The sequence below is a fragment of the Tasmannia lanceolata genome, unplaced genomic scaffold (assembly GCF_043159265.1).
Source record: "Tasmannia lanceolata isolate RefF3 unplaced genomic scaffold, GAP_Taslan_0.1 ptg000013l, whole genome shotgun sequence".
Lineage (NCBI taxonomy): Eukaryota > Viridiplantae > Streptophyta > Magnoliopsida > Canellales > Winteraceae > Tasmannia > Tasmannia lanceolata.
Window position 1 is genome coordinate 34,571,377 of NW_027518690.1, and position 14,127 is coordinate 34,585,503.

At 41.3% G+C, this 14,127-nt stretch overlaps 1 protein-coding gene across 7 annotated transcripts in view; it reads right to left on the bottom strand.

Annotated features, from left to right (window-relative positions):
• LOC143890038 (uncharacterized) overlaps positions 1 to 14,127 on the bottom strand; it is a 90,430-nt gene that overhangs the window by 41,511 nt on the left and 34,792 nt on the right. For 5 of the 7 annotated variants that reach the window (XM_077394559.1, XM_077394556.1, XM_077394560.1 and 2 more), the window contains 2 exons: positions 11,519 to 11,632; positions 3,510 to 3,578 (listed from right to left, as the gene is read on the bottom strand). In XM_077394559.1, coding sequence (XP_077250674.1) covers positions 3,510 to 3,578; positions 11,519 to 11,632 — 183 coding nt within the window. The remainder of the gene's footprint in view (positions 1 to 3,509; positions 3,579 to 11,518; positions 11,633 to 14,127) is intronic. The other 2 variants (XM_077394561.1, XM_077394562.1) reach the window with 1 other exon arrangement.

Here is a 14,127-nt window from a genome sequence, read left to right on the forward strand (position 1 = left end):
ATTGATATGTTTTGATGATTAACACAATTTGTCATAAAATGGTTTTATGTACTAATGACCTTCATTGTCTAAGTGAATGTGTTCCAAGCTTTAGTACCTTCAAGTTTGCAATTCAAGGATCAATTAATTCAAGCACAAAGTGAAATCAAAGACATGAAGAAGACATCAATGACACCAAGGCATATCAAGGCATCATCAAGGCAAGATAAGGTCATTCAAAGGCAAGATCAAATACATGCCTCAAAAGGACGGAAATCAACTCAAAGGCGCTATGCTCAAGCATCAATGGAGTTGATAGAAGACAAGTCTAAGCTTCTCCAAAGTGCCAACAAGATTAAAGAACAAGATACACTTAGAATGTAATGGTCAATCATGTACTGGCTAGGTTAAAGGCACAAAAGAGAGGACTAATATTAACCTAAAATGAACTTAATAGGTCTAGTGAATGATCATGGTGGTTTCCTTACTCTTTGGACCCACATGACATTTCATTTAACAAGATAGAAGTGAATTCCGAAGGACCAAAGCAAATTAGCAACCAAAAGGGAAAATATGCTGAAAATAGCCTTCTTGGAATTCAGAGAATTTTCTAAGAATTCCGATCTAAAGATCTGAATTCCGAGAAATTTCTCGAAACTCCGAGAAAGGCCCTGTTTGAAAATAAAAAAACATAGTAACGGTCAACTCGGAATTCTGAGCAACAATTCCGAGATGACCGTTGGAGAGTCTAAAAGGCCATATTTCACACTCCCCTATATATATACTTCACTTGGGCCTTAATGAACACCTTTAATGCTTAAACCTAACATTCCTTGAGCATTTATAAGGATATTTACTACATTCTAACAAGGAAATCACTCTCCCCTTCACTCTTGTGCCTTGACCTTTGATAGTTCTTGAGAGACCTGAGGAATCTTACTTGTTTATCTTTTCTTGAGTGAGAGTGAGTGCGATTTACGTGTAATCAGCCTACTAAGAGGCAAGTGTGGTACATCCATTCTTCTCTACATTGTACTTAGCAACGAAGGGCGCTGTAGTTAAGACCCTTGGAACTTTGAAGCTCAGATTGTACTTGGCGGAAGGAGCGCCGTATTTAAGTTCCTTGGAAGAAGGCAGTGGAATCCTCAAGGAGACAAACTTGAGAAGCGTGGAGTAGGTCTTCGATTTAAGACTGAACCACTATAAAAACCCTTGTGTCAAGCCTCGTCTCTTCTTCTCTTCTCTTGTGGTAAGTGCTTCACTCTTGTCTTTGAATCTTATTCTAAATTTTCTAATCAAACTAAAACTAGTGCAAACAAAGTCTTTATATTCTTAAAATTTGAAAAGACACCCAATTCACCCCCCTCTTGGATTGCTAAGTGGAATTTCAGGGATCCCCTTTCTCCTTGTCTACTTGTTCTTGTAGCTGAGACCTTGAGTAGATTGATGGCTATTGGAAGCGGAAAGGAGTTATTCCGAGGTTTTGTTGTTGGGCGGGATAGGGTGGAAGTGTCTCATTTGCAATTTGCAGATGACACTCTGTTATTTTGTTGTCCGAGGGCCTGGACAACTTTTTCTTGTAGTCTTGATGAGAGGGGGGGGGGGGGGGCAAAGGGGTCTTTTTCGTTCCTTTACATTACAAGCTGAAACATCACGTGTTTTGGCAAGGACATCCGATCTGGTGACCACTTGGGTTGGGCCCGTCAGGTTAGCTGGGGAAAGACAGTTCTGAGCCGTCAGAGGCTTTTGAAATTTGAAATCTGCCTCTGGACGCTTCTTTGAGCCTTGGGACCAGGGTCACCCAATTCCCGAACACGTGGATGCCACATGCCAGAGGGGCCAACGGTCATCTCGCTAGTAGTCGTTGGGTCGCCGGAGCAAACCGACCCATGCTTCGGTATCTTCCCTCTTCTCTTCCGGGCCAGATCTTGTTCAGGAAGAAATCCCTCCAACCGCCGGTCAATTGGCCGTTGTCTTTCCGGTAAAGGAAGAGAAATTTGAGATATTTCTCCGGGGATCCTAAAAGCCCCTCGATCCTCCTCCCTGCCAGTGACTGAGGGTCGAAAACTTCGACATCTATTCTGAAGAAACTATTTTGGATCTGCAGGTCAACGTGTGGCCTTGAAAGTTTCCATTCTAGGGCAAAAAAATTTGTCGACGCAAAGGACATACAATCTTCATGATACCCTTTCATATCTGTTTCAAGGGCTGTACCAAATAATTTCCCCAGAGGTTGCACCGTTGATATAGCCCACGCATGAAGTGGGATTCCCAGGAATCTGACCCAAATTGCTTTAGCCCCTAGTTGGTAATCTTGATTCCACGCTTTAAGAGATGGGAGATAATTACCACACGCTTTTCGCCTAGCTACAAGACCTTAGTAGCCATATTTTCCTTTTCAAACATGAAGAGGACCTCATTAGAGGCACGGATGGAAGGTTTAGGGAGAGTGGGTAGATCCCAGAACAACTTAGCCCAAGTTCCACTCAATTTGCTTCAGTCTTCCAATCAGGCATGACTTTAAGATCTGCTTCCTCTCGTTTACCTCCTTTCCAAACATCGAGACTACCGGTATCCCATCCTTCACACTAAATGAGGTCACTCCGGAATCTGGCCAGACCTTTTCCTCCTCCGTGTTTTAGGGTTGCAGGACTTCCCGTTTGGGTGTAGGAGATGCTGGTAGCCGGCCACTTTTTCCACAGTGACACCTTCTGCAAACCTTGCACCATTTAAAGTTCTGATATTTGCATGTTATGCACCCCCAATCCCCTCGTCTCAAAGGGCCCCCTGATTGGGGCAGGGCGCCTCTTTGCATTGTCGTTTTTCTTTGCGCCATTAACCTTAGAGATGAAGGGATCAAGAAGGGCTTGGGCCCTACTAAGTCGAAAAGGAGCAAGAAGGGCTTGGGCCCTCAGATCACCAGAAAAGGGGCAAGGTTCGCCTGTAATTCGTCTTTTTTTTTTGTTCTTTTCTTCCATGCATTTTATGTTTTCTCAATAATAAAACATGTTATATCAATTACTTGATTTTTCATTTTTTTCTTGTTTTTCTGTTTTGCTTACTTTTAATTTCTAATCATAGTACTTCTTCGTGAATATACCAACTATCTTGTGTTTATATCAATTATTTAGTTTTGTTCATAGTCTCCAGGGCAGGAAGCGGAAGCGGAAGCGGAAGCGGGAAGCGAGGGCTTTCGGAAAGGGCGAAAGCAGGAAGCGTCAAGGGTTGGGAAAGCACAAAAGGAAGCGCCAAGGAAGTGAACAAGAAGTGCAGAAAATAAAAAATATAACGAAGATATACAAAATAAATAATTATAAAATCTCAGTGACAATTAGAAATAAGTTTCAATAATTTTTAATATTTATAAAATTTAAATGAAAGTGTATTTAAGTTTCGAAGTAAGATAAGCAAATCGAATCCAACTACCATAAATGAATAAAAATTTCAACAAATATTAAATATTAATTCCAAGCAAAATAATTAATTTACATATGGATCCAATTCCCAATTGATGATGCCAAAATTCATACTTGGGCATCGGGTGAACATTGTTGACGAGTCTGGCTATTTGGGTTAGTAGAGCTCTGATCTGTGCCATCCTACGCTTACAGAGAACAACATTAGAAAGCCCCGGAGTGTAGAGACGCTCAAGTCAAAAAACAGTATGACAAATATCAAAGCAAGACTAATTCATAGAGATTGAGCATCCTTATGGGGGGGAGAAGAAGAATAGTCACCTTTGAGGAAGGGGGTGCCTTTTATAGACTTAGAGTCCTTACACAGTGGTTCAGTGTGCATGCGACGTGTCGCGTCCTCATTAGTGGAGTACCAATGATGACGTTATACCGTGTATCATTGTCCTTATGACGTTATACCGTTATAACGTGAATATTAGTCGAGAACAACAAACACACTTCAAATAGGCTTTGACAGCTACCCACTTTGTCAGCCATCACTATCTTAGATTTTTTAATAAAGAGGCCCTTTGTCAGACACACAGTGCTTTATGACATTGTTGCTAAAGGCTTTAAACTAAAGTGAATATTTTACTATTAATATCTCTTTTCACCCTTTATAAGTTACTGATAGCTTCCTTTTACTAGATGTAAAGATAATAACTTGCCTGACAAGAATTTGTCGTACGAGAAAAGCTTTCTCTGCAGATTAGAAATCAAATAAGTTATGAATATGCTATGTCTACTTTGTAAGCCATCCCTACGTGAGAGAAAGACGGATAATAATATAATTAAAATGAAAAAATCCTAAAACTGAGAGTGGCTCCTAATAGACACCAGACACGATGTTTGGTATGACCATATAGGTCGTCTCACCATGTATGGCTGCTGAAAGTTTTTTTTTTTTTTGAATGATGACATATTTATTTATAATAACATATTTACAGAGATTGGGGACCAGTAGTTCCACCCCATTACATAAAGAAGGAAACCAAAAACCAAAAAGCTCAACCACTACCCAAAAAAACCCCATGATATGCTGCCCCTAACCTTGCGATCCAAAAATAAAAAAACATGAAGTAGAAGATGACCCAATACGCGAAAGACCAAGGTCTCTCAAGCACACGGGAAATACAATCATAGGACCCTATCATCACATCTGAGTATTCATCCCAAAGACCAAAGCAAAGCATCCCCAAGCAGCGAAGGACCAAAATCCCTCAAGCACACTCTGTGAATGGCAGTGTGCCGTCCTTGACCCAGACCGAAATTAGTCTTAAAGACGCAAGAAGGTGACCATCATATCAAAATCACAACCTCCTCCCAATTCAGAACTATTTCAAAACTTTATTTACAACCATGTAGAAAAACTCTTCATCTAGTAAGGGCCTTGAGCTCCCTGCTACCCTTACTCGGTGTCTTACCTTTTTCTTTTTTTTTGATACAGACGGTGTCTTCCCTATCTTTTCCTCAACAACATCCCAATTCTCAATTTCGCAGAACATGCTCTTAGTTTCATCCACATTTTCTTCATATCCAATCCCCAAAATACTTCCCATCTTTGCCATTTCCTCAAACTCTGCTGAGTGCACCTTATCTTCTACCTCTGAAAGCTCTTTATCCTCTTCCACTGATACTTGATCAGCCCTAAAAAAGACAAGATTTAATGTTGACACTAAGCTGCACATCCAAAGAGTCACGAGAAGGCCAAGATTCACGATCTAACTCCGGCCTACCGTCCTCACACGACTTTCCACTCAGGTCCTCAGAGATCTCTTCATTCTGATTCTCTCCTTTCCTTAACTCTTCATCCAAAGCTTGATTTTGTTTTGTTTTAAAGAAGGGAAGGTTGAAGACCAAGATACATGCCTCTTCCAAGGACTTTTTACCAGTAAGCTCCTCCACTTCCTTTTCCTTACCCTTTGCCACCTCTTGCAATTTCCTCCATTGAAGCTTGAGGTATTCCAGGGCCACTTCATCCTGGTTAAAAATTTCCTGTCGCTTCCTTTTCCTCTTACTGCACTGCCCGGACATTTTAAAAAGTCTCTTGCCCCCAACACCAAACAGATCTCCTCCCCCCCCCCCCCCCCCCCCCCGGCGAGAATCTTTTACTTTGGTGATCCGTAAAATCGCCATCATCAGAGGATGAGGAATCCTCAGATTGATTGAAGCTTTCAGAGGAGGTTCGAAACAATCGTCTGCTACAATCCCTCTTCACCGACTTCTTTTTATAGGTGTATGAACCGCCCCTTTTGTCCACTGGAAGCACCGATTTGATGTCATTTACCTCAATCCCGTAGCCTCTATTGTCTTGGACTCGTTTCTCACATGATAACCCTTCATATACTGCCTTGAACTTCTCATAAATGCGGGAGTGAACGTGTCACGTTTCCCAGCTGTAGGAAGTGTATCAAAGAGGCTATAGTTCTTTTTCCCAAAATTACCTTTAATGGAATCGAGAAAACTGACATTTTTCACCCTTTTTGGGAAAAGAGGGAGATTGGTATTAGTCTTTTTAAGGCTTGCTCCATCTCCTACAGCCCTATTATCCCGTCCTGTTGATCCACGTGTCAACGCGTTTAATTCAGGGTTCTCCATCTCGTCTGGCTGGCCTACCCCTAGTCCAGCCTTCTGAGGTCTTAGACTGCCAGCCAATGAGCATTCCGCTCGACTGAAGCCTAATTCAAATTTGAATTGCGGATCATCCAACGGTCCGATTGCTATCTTCGATTTTCCTTTCCTCCTCTCAACGGTAACAGTCTTCACCGTCGACACCTGTTTACCGGACTAAATGATCCTCCACTTCTATAATGGAGTCGTCGCCCAGATGGGCAAGATCCATTTAACAACAGCTATGCCCCGATCCCCCTTAATATACATATAATCATCAATGGATTTTACCTCATTGCCAGCAAACGTCTTCTCTGTAATGCCATTAAATCCATCCTCGGACATAACAGCAGCACCAATAAAGAAGCATTTATTGTCAATCTTCATTCTAATAACTGGAGTAAAGCCCTTCAAATTTGGAGTAAGGACCTTTGCCGAGGCAAAGGCCACACAATGATCGTGATGCCCAACTAATTTAACTTGTAGAACCAGCCCAAACATCTACCTAACGCTTCCACCGTCGAGAATGTCCACACGTGAAGCGGAATATCGTAAAATCTTATCCAGACAGCAGTTTCCCCCATGTTGAAGAACCGGATTCCATGGTTGCAAGGAAGCACGATAATTTCCCATAACCTCTCATCCACGATACAAAACCCCACTAGCTTGCTTCTCCGATTCAAATTTAAATAAAATTTCCATGGAATTAATCACTAAAGGTTTCTGGAGTTGAGGCATTTCCCATAATTTTTTGGCCCACTCCCAGACTCCATCTTCCAGGCTCTAACTTTCAAGCTACCCACTAAACACGATTTAAGGAGTTTCTTACGCCCCTCAATCTCTTTTGCAGAGATTTCAATTTTCAGGATTCTATCCTAACATGCATTTTCTAGAACAGACTCCTCCTACCTATCATAAGAGACAACAGCAGGAGCTTTTGGGGGGGCTATATCTTCCTCTCTATTCACCAAATACTTTCTACAACAACTTCGTGTCGCGAAGTTTGAATATCCACACTTTGTGCACTCCTAAGCACCTTCAAAAAACTTTGTGAATAATCTAATGTTTGGTTTACCACCATCAACCCATCTCCCATCTCTCTTCCCAGTAGGCAAGAATCTTCGTTCGAAAGCTGGCCTTTCCCCTTCACTACCCGATCCGTAGGTAGACTCATGGATGCTTCTTGGCGAGGAACATGGAGAAATACTAAGACTCTACCCACTACTGATTAAATGAGATTTTTTCTATAGCATTCTCTATGAATCTCCAACGCTTGCGGAGTATCAAAAACAGAGTAGCCTCCATCTATGAGATCAAGATAAACTGCTTTCAAGCTCTCAATCTTGTAGCCACAACTACAAACTCCTCTTCCGACAGTACTGCCCAGACGGATCACCCCCGAGGATCTCTTCCGCCGGTGGCTGAAAAAATCATGCACTGTCATGGCTTTACGGAAACCCGTTGCACTTTGGATTAATCCAACAGCCGTACATATGGAACTCGAACTTGACTGTTGATCTCAAGGGTTGTCTACCTAGTGGTAAGATAATGATCTAATGGTGCTGAGAAACTCAATTACAGAAAAGTATTCATTACCCGCCTAGTACTAAAATTCCAAAGACTATTGGTTTATCTACGGATGTAGAAAAAGTTAATCCAATGGCCACTTTCGACAAAGGCGCAAACACAAAGTCAAAATTTCTTGAAACCTAGTGCGGGCACCACACATATGACGGCTTTTGTTCAACATGGAGGGTCCCCTCTAGTGCTATAAAGCTCTAGACCGAGCTTCATAGACAAGATCAGGTCAACATTCGCCAAAAGTCTTCTCCGAGGCCGACCTTCGCCAAGGGTCTCTTCCAAAGTCGGGTTTTGCCGACATGATCCGACCGAGCCCCTCCTGAGGACTTCACCCATACAAAGCTATTCATGACCGTGTGTCCCTTTTAAAAGGTGGGAAATGATATCTCCACCTGTTAAGATGAGCCCGGCCCAAACCTTTTAAGAAACGAAATATTGTTCATCCGAGAAATCCTCCGATCATACATCGACATGTCCGAACAAGCTAGGAAAGAAAATACGAGGTCCAATTTTACAAAGTAAGAAGTTCATTTTAGTTCATTCTATTTTGTCCTTGCTTTGATTTGTTTGATGCAGGAATTGTCTCCAAATTGTGTGCATCTCCAAAGAATCTCTGAAAGGTCTCCGCTGAAGCTCCACCCTGGCTGCTCTTAGGCACCACATGACGAAGCTCAGATCCTACCTCCCAAGGTCAGGCATCGCAAAGTTCTTCCTATCTCCCAAAGAACACCATGGAAGCTCCAAGGATAAAAGCGCCACAAGATGGAGCTCGGATCCGACCTTTCAAGGTCAACCATCACGAAGCTCTTCCTATCTCCCGAAGATCTCCATCGAAGCTCCAAGGATAAAAGCACCACAAGACGAAGCTCTGATCTAACCTCCCAAGGTCAGGCATCGTGAAGCTCTTGCTATCTCCGGAAGATCTCCACGGATAAAAGCGCCACAGGACGAAGCTCAGATCCGACCTCCCAAGGTCAGCCATCATGAAGCTCTTCCTATATCCCAAGGATCTCCACGGAAGCTCCAAGGATAAAAGTGCCACAGGACGAAGCTCAGATCCGACCTCCTAAGGTCAGGCATCGCGAAGCTCTTCCTATCCCCCGAGGACCTCCACGGACAAAAGCGCCACAGGACGAATCTCAGATTCGACCTCCCAAGGTCAGGCATCGCGAAGCTCTTCCTATCTCCCGAAGATCTCCACGAAAGCACCAAGGATTAAAACACCACAGGATGAAGTTCGGATCCAACCTCTCAAGGTCAGGCATCGTGATGCTCTTCCTATCTTCTGAAGATCTCCACGAAATCACCAAGGATAAAAGCACCATAGAACGAAGCTCGGATCCGACCTAAGGTCAAGCAGCGCGAACCTCTTCGTATCTCCCAAAGATCACCTCGGAAGCTCGAAGGATAAAAGTGCCACAAGACAGAGCTCGGATTTGACCTCCAAAGGTCAAGCATCGCGAAGCTCTTCCTATCTCCCGAAGGCCTCCATGGAAGCTCCAAGGACAAAAGCACCACAGGACGAAGGTCAGATCCGACCTCTCAAGGTCAGGCATTGTGAAGTTCTTTGTATCTCCCAAAGATCTCCACGAAAGCTCTAAGGATAAAAGCGCCACAGGACGAAGCTCGGATCCGACCTTCCACGGTCAGGCATCACGAAGCTTTTCCTATCTCGCAAAGATGTCCACGGGAGCTCAAAGGACAAAACTGCCACAGGACGAAGCTCAGTCTCAAAAGGTCGGGGATCGCGAAGCTTTTCCTATCTTCTGAAGATCTCCACGGACGCTCCAAGGATAAAAGGGCCAAAGGACAAAGCTCGGCTTCACCCTCCTAAGGATGAAGCCTGAAAGTTTGATTCTGTCTCCGCATTCTCCAAGAGACAACAACCCTTCTTGCGCTTAAGAAAGTCAAGGAAATAGGATATTCCAGAATTCACTAAGTAAACGAAGGAAAGAAGCTCAAAAGCAAGTATCCAAACCACATATCCAAGTCTCCCACAAAGAATCTCCACTGGAATTCTTAAAGCCCGGACAACGCCAAATGACGACGACGATCTAAGAAAGATTGGCTCTAGAAACTACTTCCTCGACCCGACAACGACTCAAGGAAGTGGGGAACAATATGTTGGGGGTAAAATTCGCACGCCCCTTTAGATTTCTTCCTCGACCCGACAACGACTCAAGGAAGTGGGGAACAATATGTTGGGGGTAAAATTCGCACGCCCCTTTAGATGAGGACACGTTCCAAAGGCGTGCCAAACCATACTTCGCAGATCTCTACGCCACTTCCCTAGCATGTGCCGTCATAAAAGGAAAGGAACCTTCCTCCCACATGTGCGGCTCCAGGAAGTGTGCCTCACCTCCCTGAGAACCAATCACCTCATTTTAAGGAGAATGGTACACTGTATAACGCAATTACTACCCCTCCGGCCGCACACGTCATATACACACCGAACTATTGTGTAAAAGACTCTATTGGACGAAATTTTTTTCCATCTATTTTTGTTGATTGCTATCCCAAGGAAGATATTTTGAATGATTCGAACCGGAAACACTTCTCAAAGATTCCAAGTCTATAAAAGGCACCCCCTTGCTCAAAGGTAGATAATCTTCTTCTTCCCCCCATAAGCATGCTCAATTTCAATGAATTAGTCTTGCTTAGATACCCGTGATACCGATTTCTAACTTGAGCGATGGTGAGTGCCCCGGAGTCCACACTCCAGGCCCCTTGTAACGTTGTTCTTTGTGAGCGTAGGACGGTACAGATCGAAGCTCTACCAACCCAAATAGCCAGCCTCGCCAAAAAGGTTCACTCGATGCCCATGTAGGAATTTTGGCACCCTCAACGGCCATTAATAAAAATATCAAATATCAAAGATAATACAAACTCAAGTATGTAATGAACAATTACATGATTAATCAACTTAAATGATTAAATGATTACTTCCTTAAATGGAGAAATTAACTAACATTAGTTCAATTGTCAGCATTGGGCCGTCTTTTTTTTAGTTCATTTGTCAACTAAATAAAACTAAATATGCACATCAACATTACTTATACACTAATGCACTAAAATGAAGTCGAATTCACTCCACTTGTCAATTGGATAAAACTAAATATGCACATCCACATTACTTATATACCAATGCAGTAAAATGAAGTCAGACAAATGGATAAGTTTTTAGTGAATTGGGTCATTAAAGAAAAATAAAGAATATGGGGAAAATAAAAAGGAAACTTTAAATACAGATGTTTTCTTCTTCTTCATATAATTAATCAATTAAGAAATTACAAAATTTCACAAATGCATATTATTATTGATTTCACAAATGACCTTGCTTTTGTTAGTGTATTTCTTATGTTGTTTAGTTCTTCAGTTTTTTTTACTGACCATCTTGTAGTTTTGTTAGTGTATTTCTTGTATTGTTGAGTTCTGTCCTTTTTTAATTGTTCAAACTTCAAGCAATACATAATAAATCGATAGACATAGGATAGGCCCGACAGGCTCACCAGGACACTATAAATGACATTATTTATCAACATAGAAATTTATTAAACAAAATACGCCTAAAAGTCACCGAACATATTAGTACATACGAACCTCCTGTGGAAATTTAAACGCATCACTGTTCCTTTTGACCTAGAGGCAAAAATATTAAATTAAAGAAATCATGGGCTTGTTGGCCATCACGCAATATAAGTGAGTTCCTCACAGAAATACACAGTTCCACTTGTCCAAGTCCATGAGATACACTGATGGGATCCACCAAAATTTCATGAAACTTCAGGAGTTAACTCAAAGGGGAGTACTGCCCAAAAAAATGTTTCAACAAATAGAGGTGGATAACATATAGAGGAGGGATGATATATGAAAATATATCAAATGGGACTTGCCTGTAATGGGAGCATTATCCGCCACAGTGTTCGCAATAGGTAGTAGCGGGATGGTAAATAAAAAATATCAAACGGAAATATGAGAGCCATCATAACAATAGCATATAAGATTACCTGCAATGGTTAAAGTGAAAAGTTAGACTAACAGTAAAAACAAACCAAGAAATAGAGCACCATCATAATTTATTAAATCACGTACTCTCACGTGTGAGAAAAAATCTCATTGAAACAAGGCAGATTTGCATCTAAAGGCATAAAGCAGCTAAACTTGGACTGCCTATAATTGATAACATCCAGATTAGCTATCTTAAATAAACTTGAAACAGAAATCGTCATACAAGTCATTTTCTCATAAATCTCTTAAATGCATATCGTTCGGGAGAATATTGAAGAGAAATATTCAAATAAAAAAAATATAAATATGAAGAGATTTCCAATAGAGCATATATGCACAATTCAGAAATCTAACTGGGGTTTGCGGTGGTGGAGGAACCGGATCGTAAAAAAGAGGGATTCTAGTTGTAAGATATCTTAATGAAACCGTCGATGAAATTCAGACCTCATTTAGAGAGAAAGATATAAAATATCTGGAGTTTCTTTTTATATCCTATACGGATGATCCGATCCAAAAGGACCATGATCGGGAATTCTTTGACCGGCTTTCTCCGAGGAAGAAGCTAAACATAATCAACTTGAATTCGGGACAGCTATTTGAAATCTTAGTGAAACAGTTGATTTGTTATCTCATGACTGCTTTTCATGAAAAAAGACTTATAAATTTTACACTTTTCTCTCTTCAAGGAATAAAACGATAAAAACTAAACTTTTATCATACAGAATTGAGTAGATCAAAAAAATTTCAAAGATGTGTCAAAAATTAAAAAAGTTTTCTATGAAGACAAAGTGATACATTTTAAAAGACAAAAGTTCTGGTAAACTAAAATTACCTCTTTGGCACCTATCAAGATACAAATTGATGGTGGTACTTGCTAAAGTTTACTTGCAGTCAGTGTTTTCAGAACCAAGATACATGGAGCAAGGTGCTCAACTCTCTCATGAGGTGAGGCATAATCCTCAAGGTTTTAGGCACATAAGCCTCAAGGCGTAAGGCGTGCAAGGCTTAGAAATTTTCTATATTTAAAATAAAATTGTAAAAAATTAAAATAAATACAAAAGTACCAATATAAATCCAAGAACTCTTTCTTTCCACTATATCACAAATTCAAAACCCCAAAACTCCAAACAACACAAATGAAACAGAAAAATCTCAAAAGGATAATGATAGGAGGAAAAAAAGCGTAGAAAATAGGACTTTCTACTCACCATTCCAATGGATGTTGATTCACCATAAACAACAGTTGCAGAAGGTTGCTTTTGATAAGAAAAATTCCCCAAAAGTGAAGGATTTTGATTCCCTTGAACGGGTAGGGAGTAACATAGAGAATGTGATGGAGACCATCCTCCACTTAACTAGGAAGATGGGGCCCAACATTCGTGTTAAAGAGTCTTTTATTTAGTTTTAAAGTGTGAGGTTGTTTCACCTCCGTCGCGACAAAGTGTGTCGCCAAAAAATCAGGCTTTCACCTTTTATATCTCAGCCCTTCACAAAAAGGTGAAAGGCCGATTCCAAGGTAACACACTTCTTCAGGAGGTGAAACAATCTCTTAAAGTGTTACTTAAGTCTTTTTCAGTTATAAGGGGGTTCTTATAGTCTTTTTGCTATAAAAATAACTTACGCGAATACCTCGTAAAAGTGAGGCTCGTCAAATATTATGGATGTTTTAAGTATTCTTTTTCTTATTAGAGTCTTATAGTTATGGAGTTTGGTTGGGAAATTTATTTTACATATTTACTCAATTAGGAGTCCAGGTCTGAAATGAATAAGAGTCCAAGTTTAGGCTACCCCCCACCACTCCCCTTCCTCCCCCACGCCAACCCCCAAACTTTGGCCCCTTTATGGAGATTTTATCAACTGAATAGAGAAATGTATGTATGCATACAAGCACCCACGGATCTAATATCGTTAGGTCTGGAGTGATGCCCTGATCATTCAACGGTGTGATGCCCTGGGAACCCTAGGTGTGAGGCCCTAGGTTTGGGTTGGTGTAACTCCAACATTACTATCTTCTTCTCCAGTAAGTATCATCCTTGACTTCCATCTCTCGCTCTACATCTCAATATCTACTGTATCTACAGTTTGTGCTTTCTCTTTGATTCCAATTTATGACAACACTGATTCTATGAGACATCAAGTCCTATTTGAACAGAGTTACCTCAAGATCTAATAGGTGGATTGGGACATAAGTTTAGGGTTCACTACTTCTCTTGGGACCTATAGTCGATATTTTACATTAAAGTCTCTGCCCGATCTGATGGCCGGATCTCAATCTACGGTTTGATTTATACAAGATTAAATAATGCCTTCTCCACCAGCTTAAGCTTTTGGAGTAACTGGTTGTTTCATATGGTATCAGAGCCAAAGGTCCTGAGTTAAAACGTCCTTGATAGTAAAAAATGGACATGCAATGGCCAAACCCAAAAGAGGGGCCAAATGTGCCAGGTGTAGGCAAACCCTAGAAAGAGGGGCCACACATGAGGGGGAGTGTTAA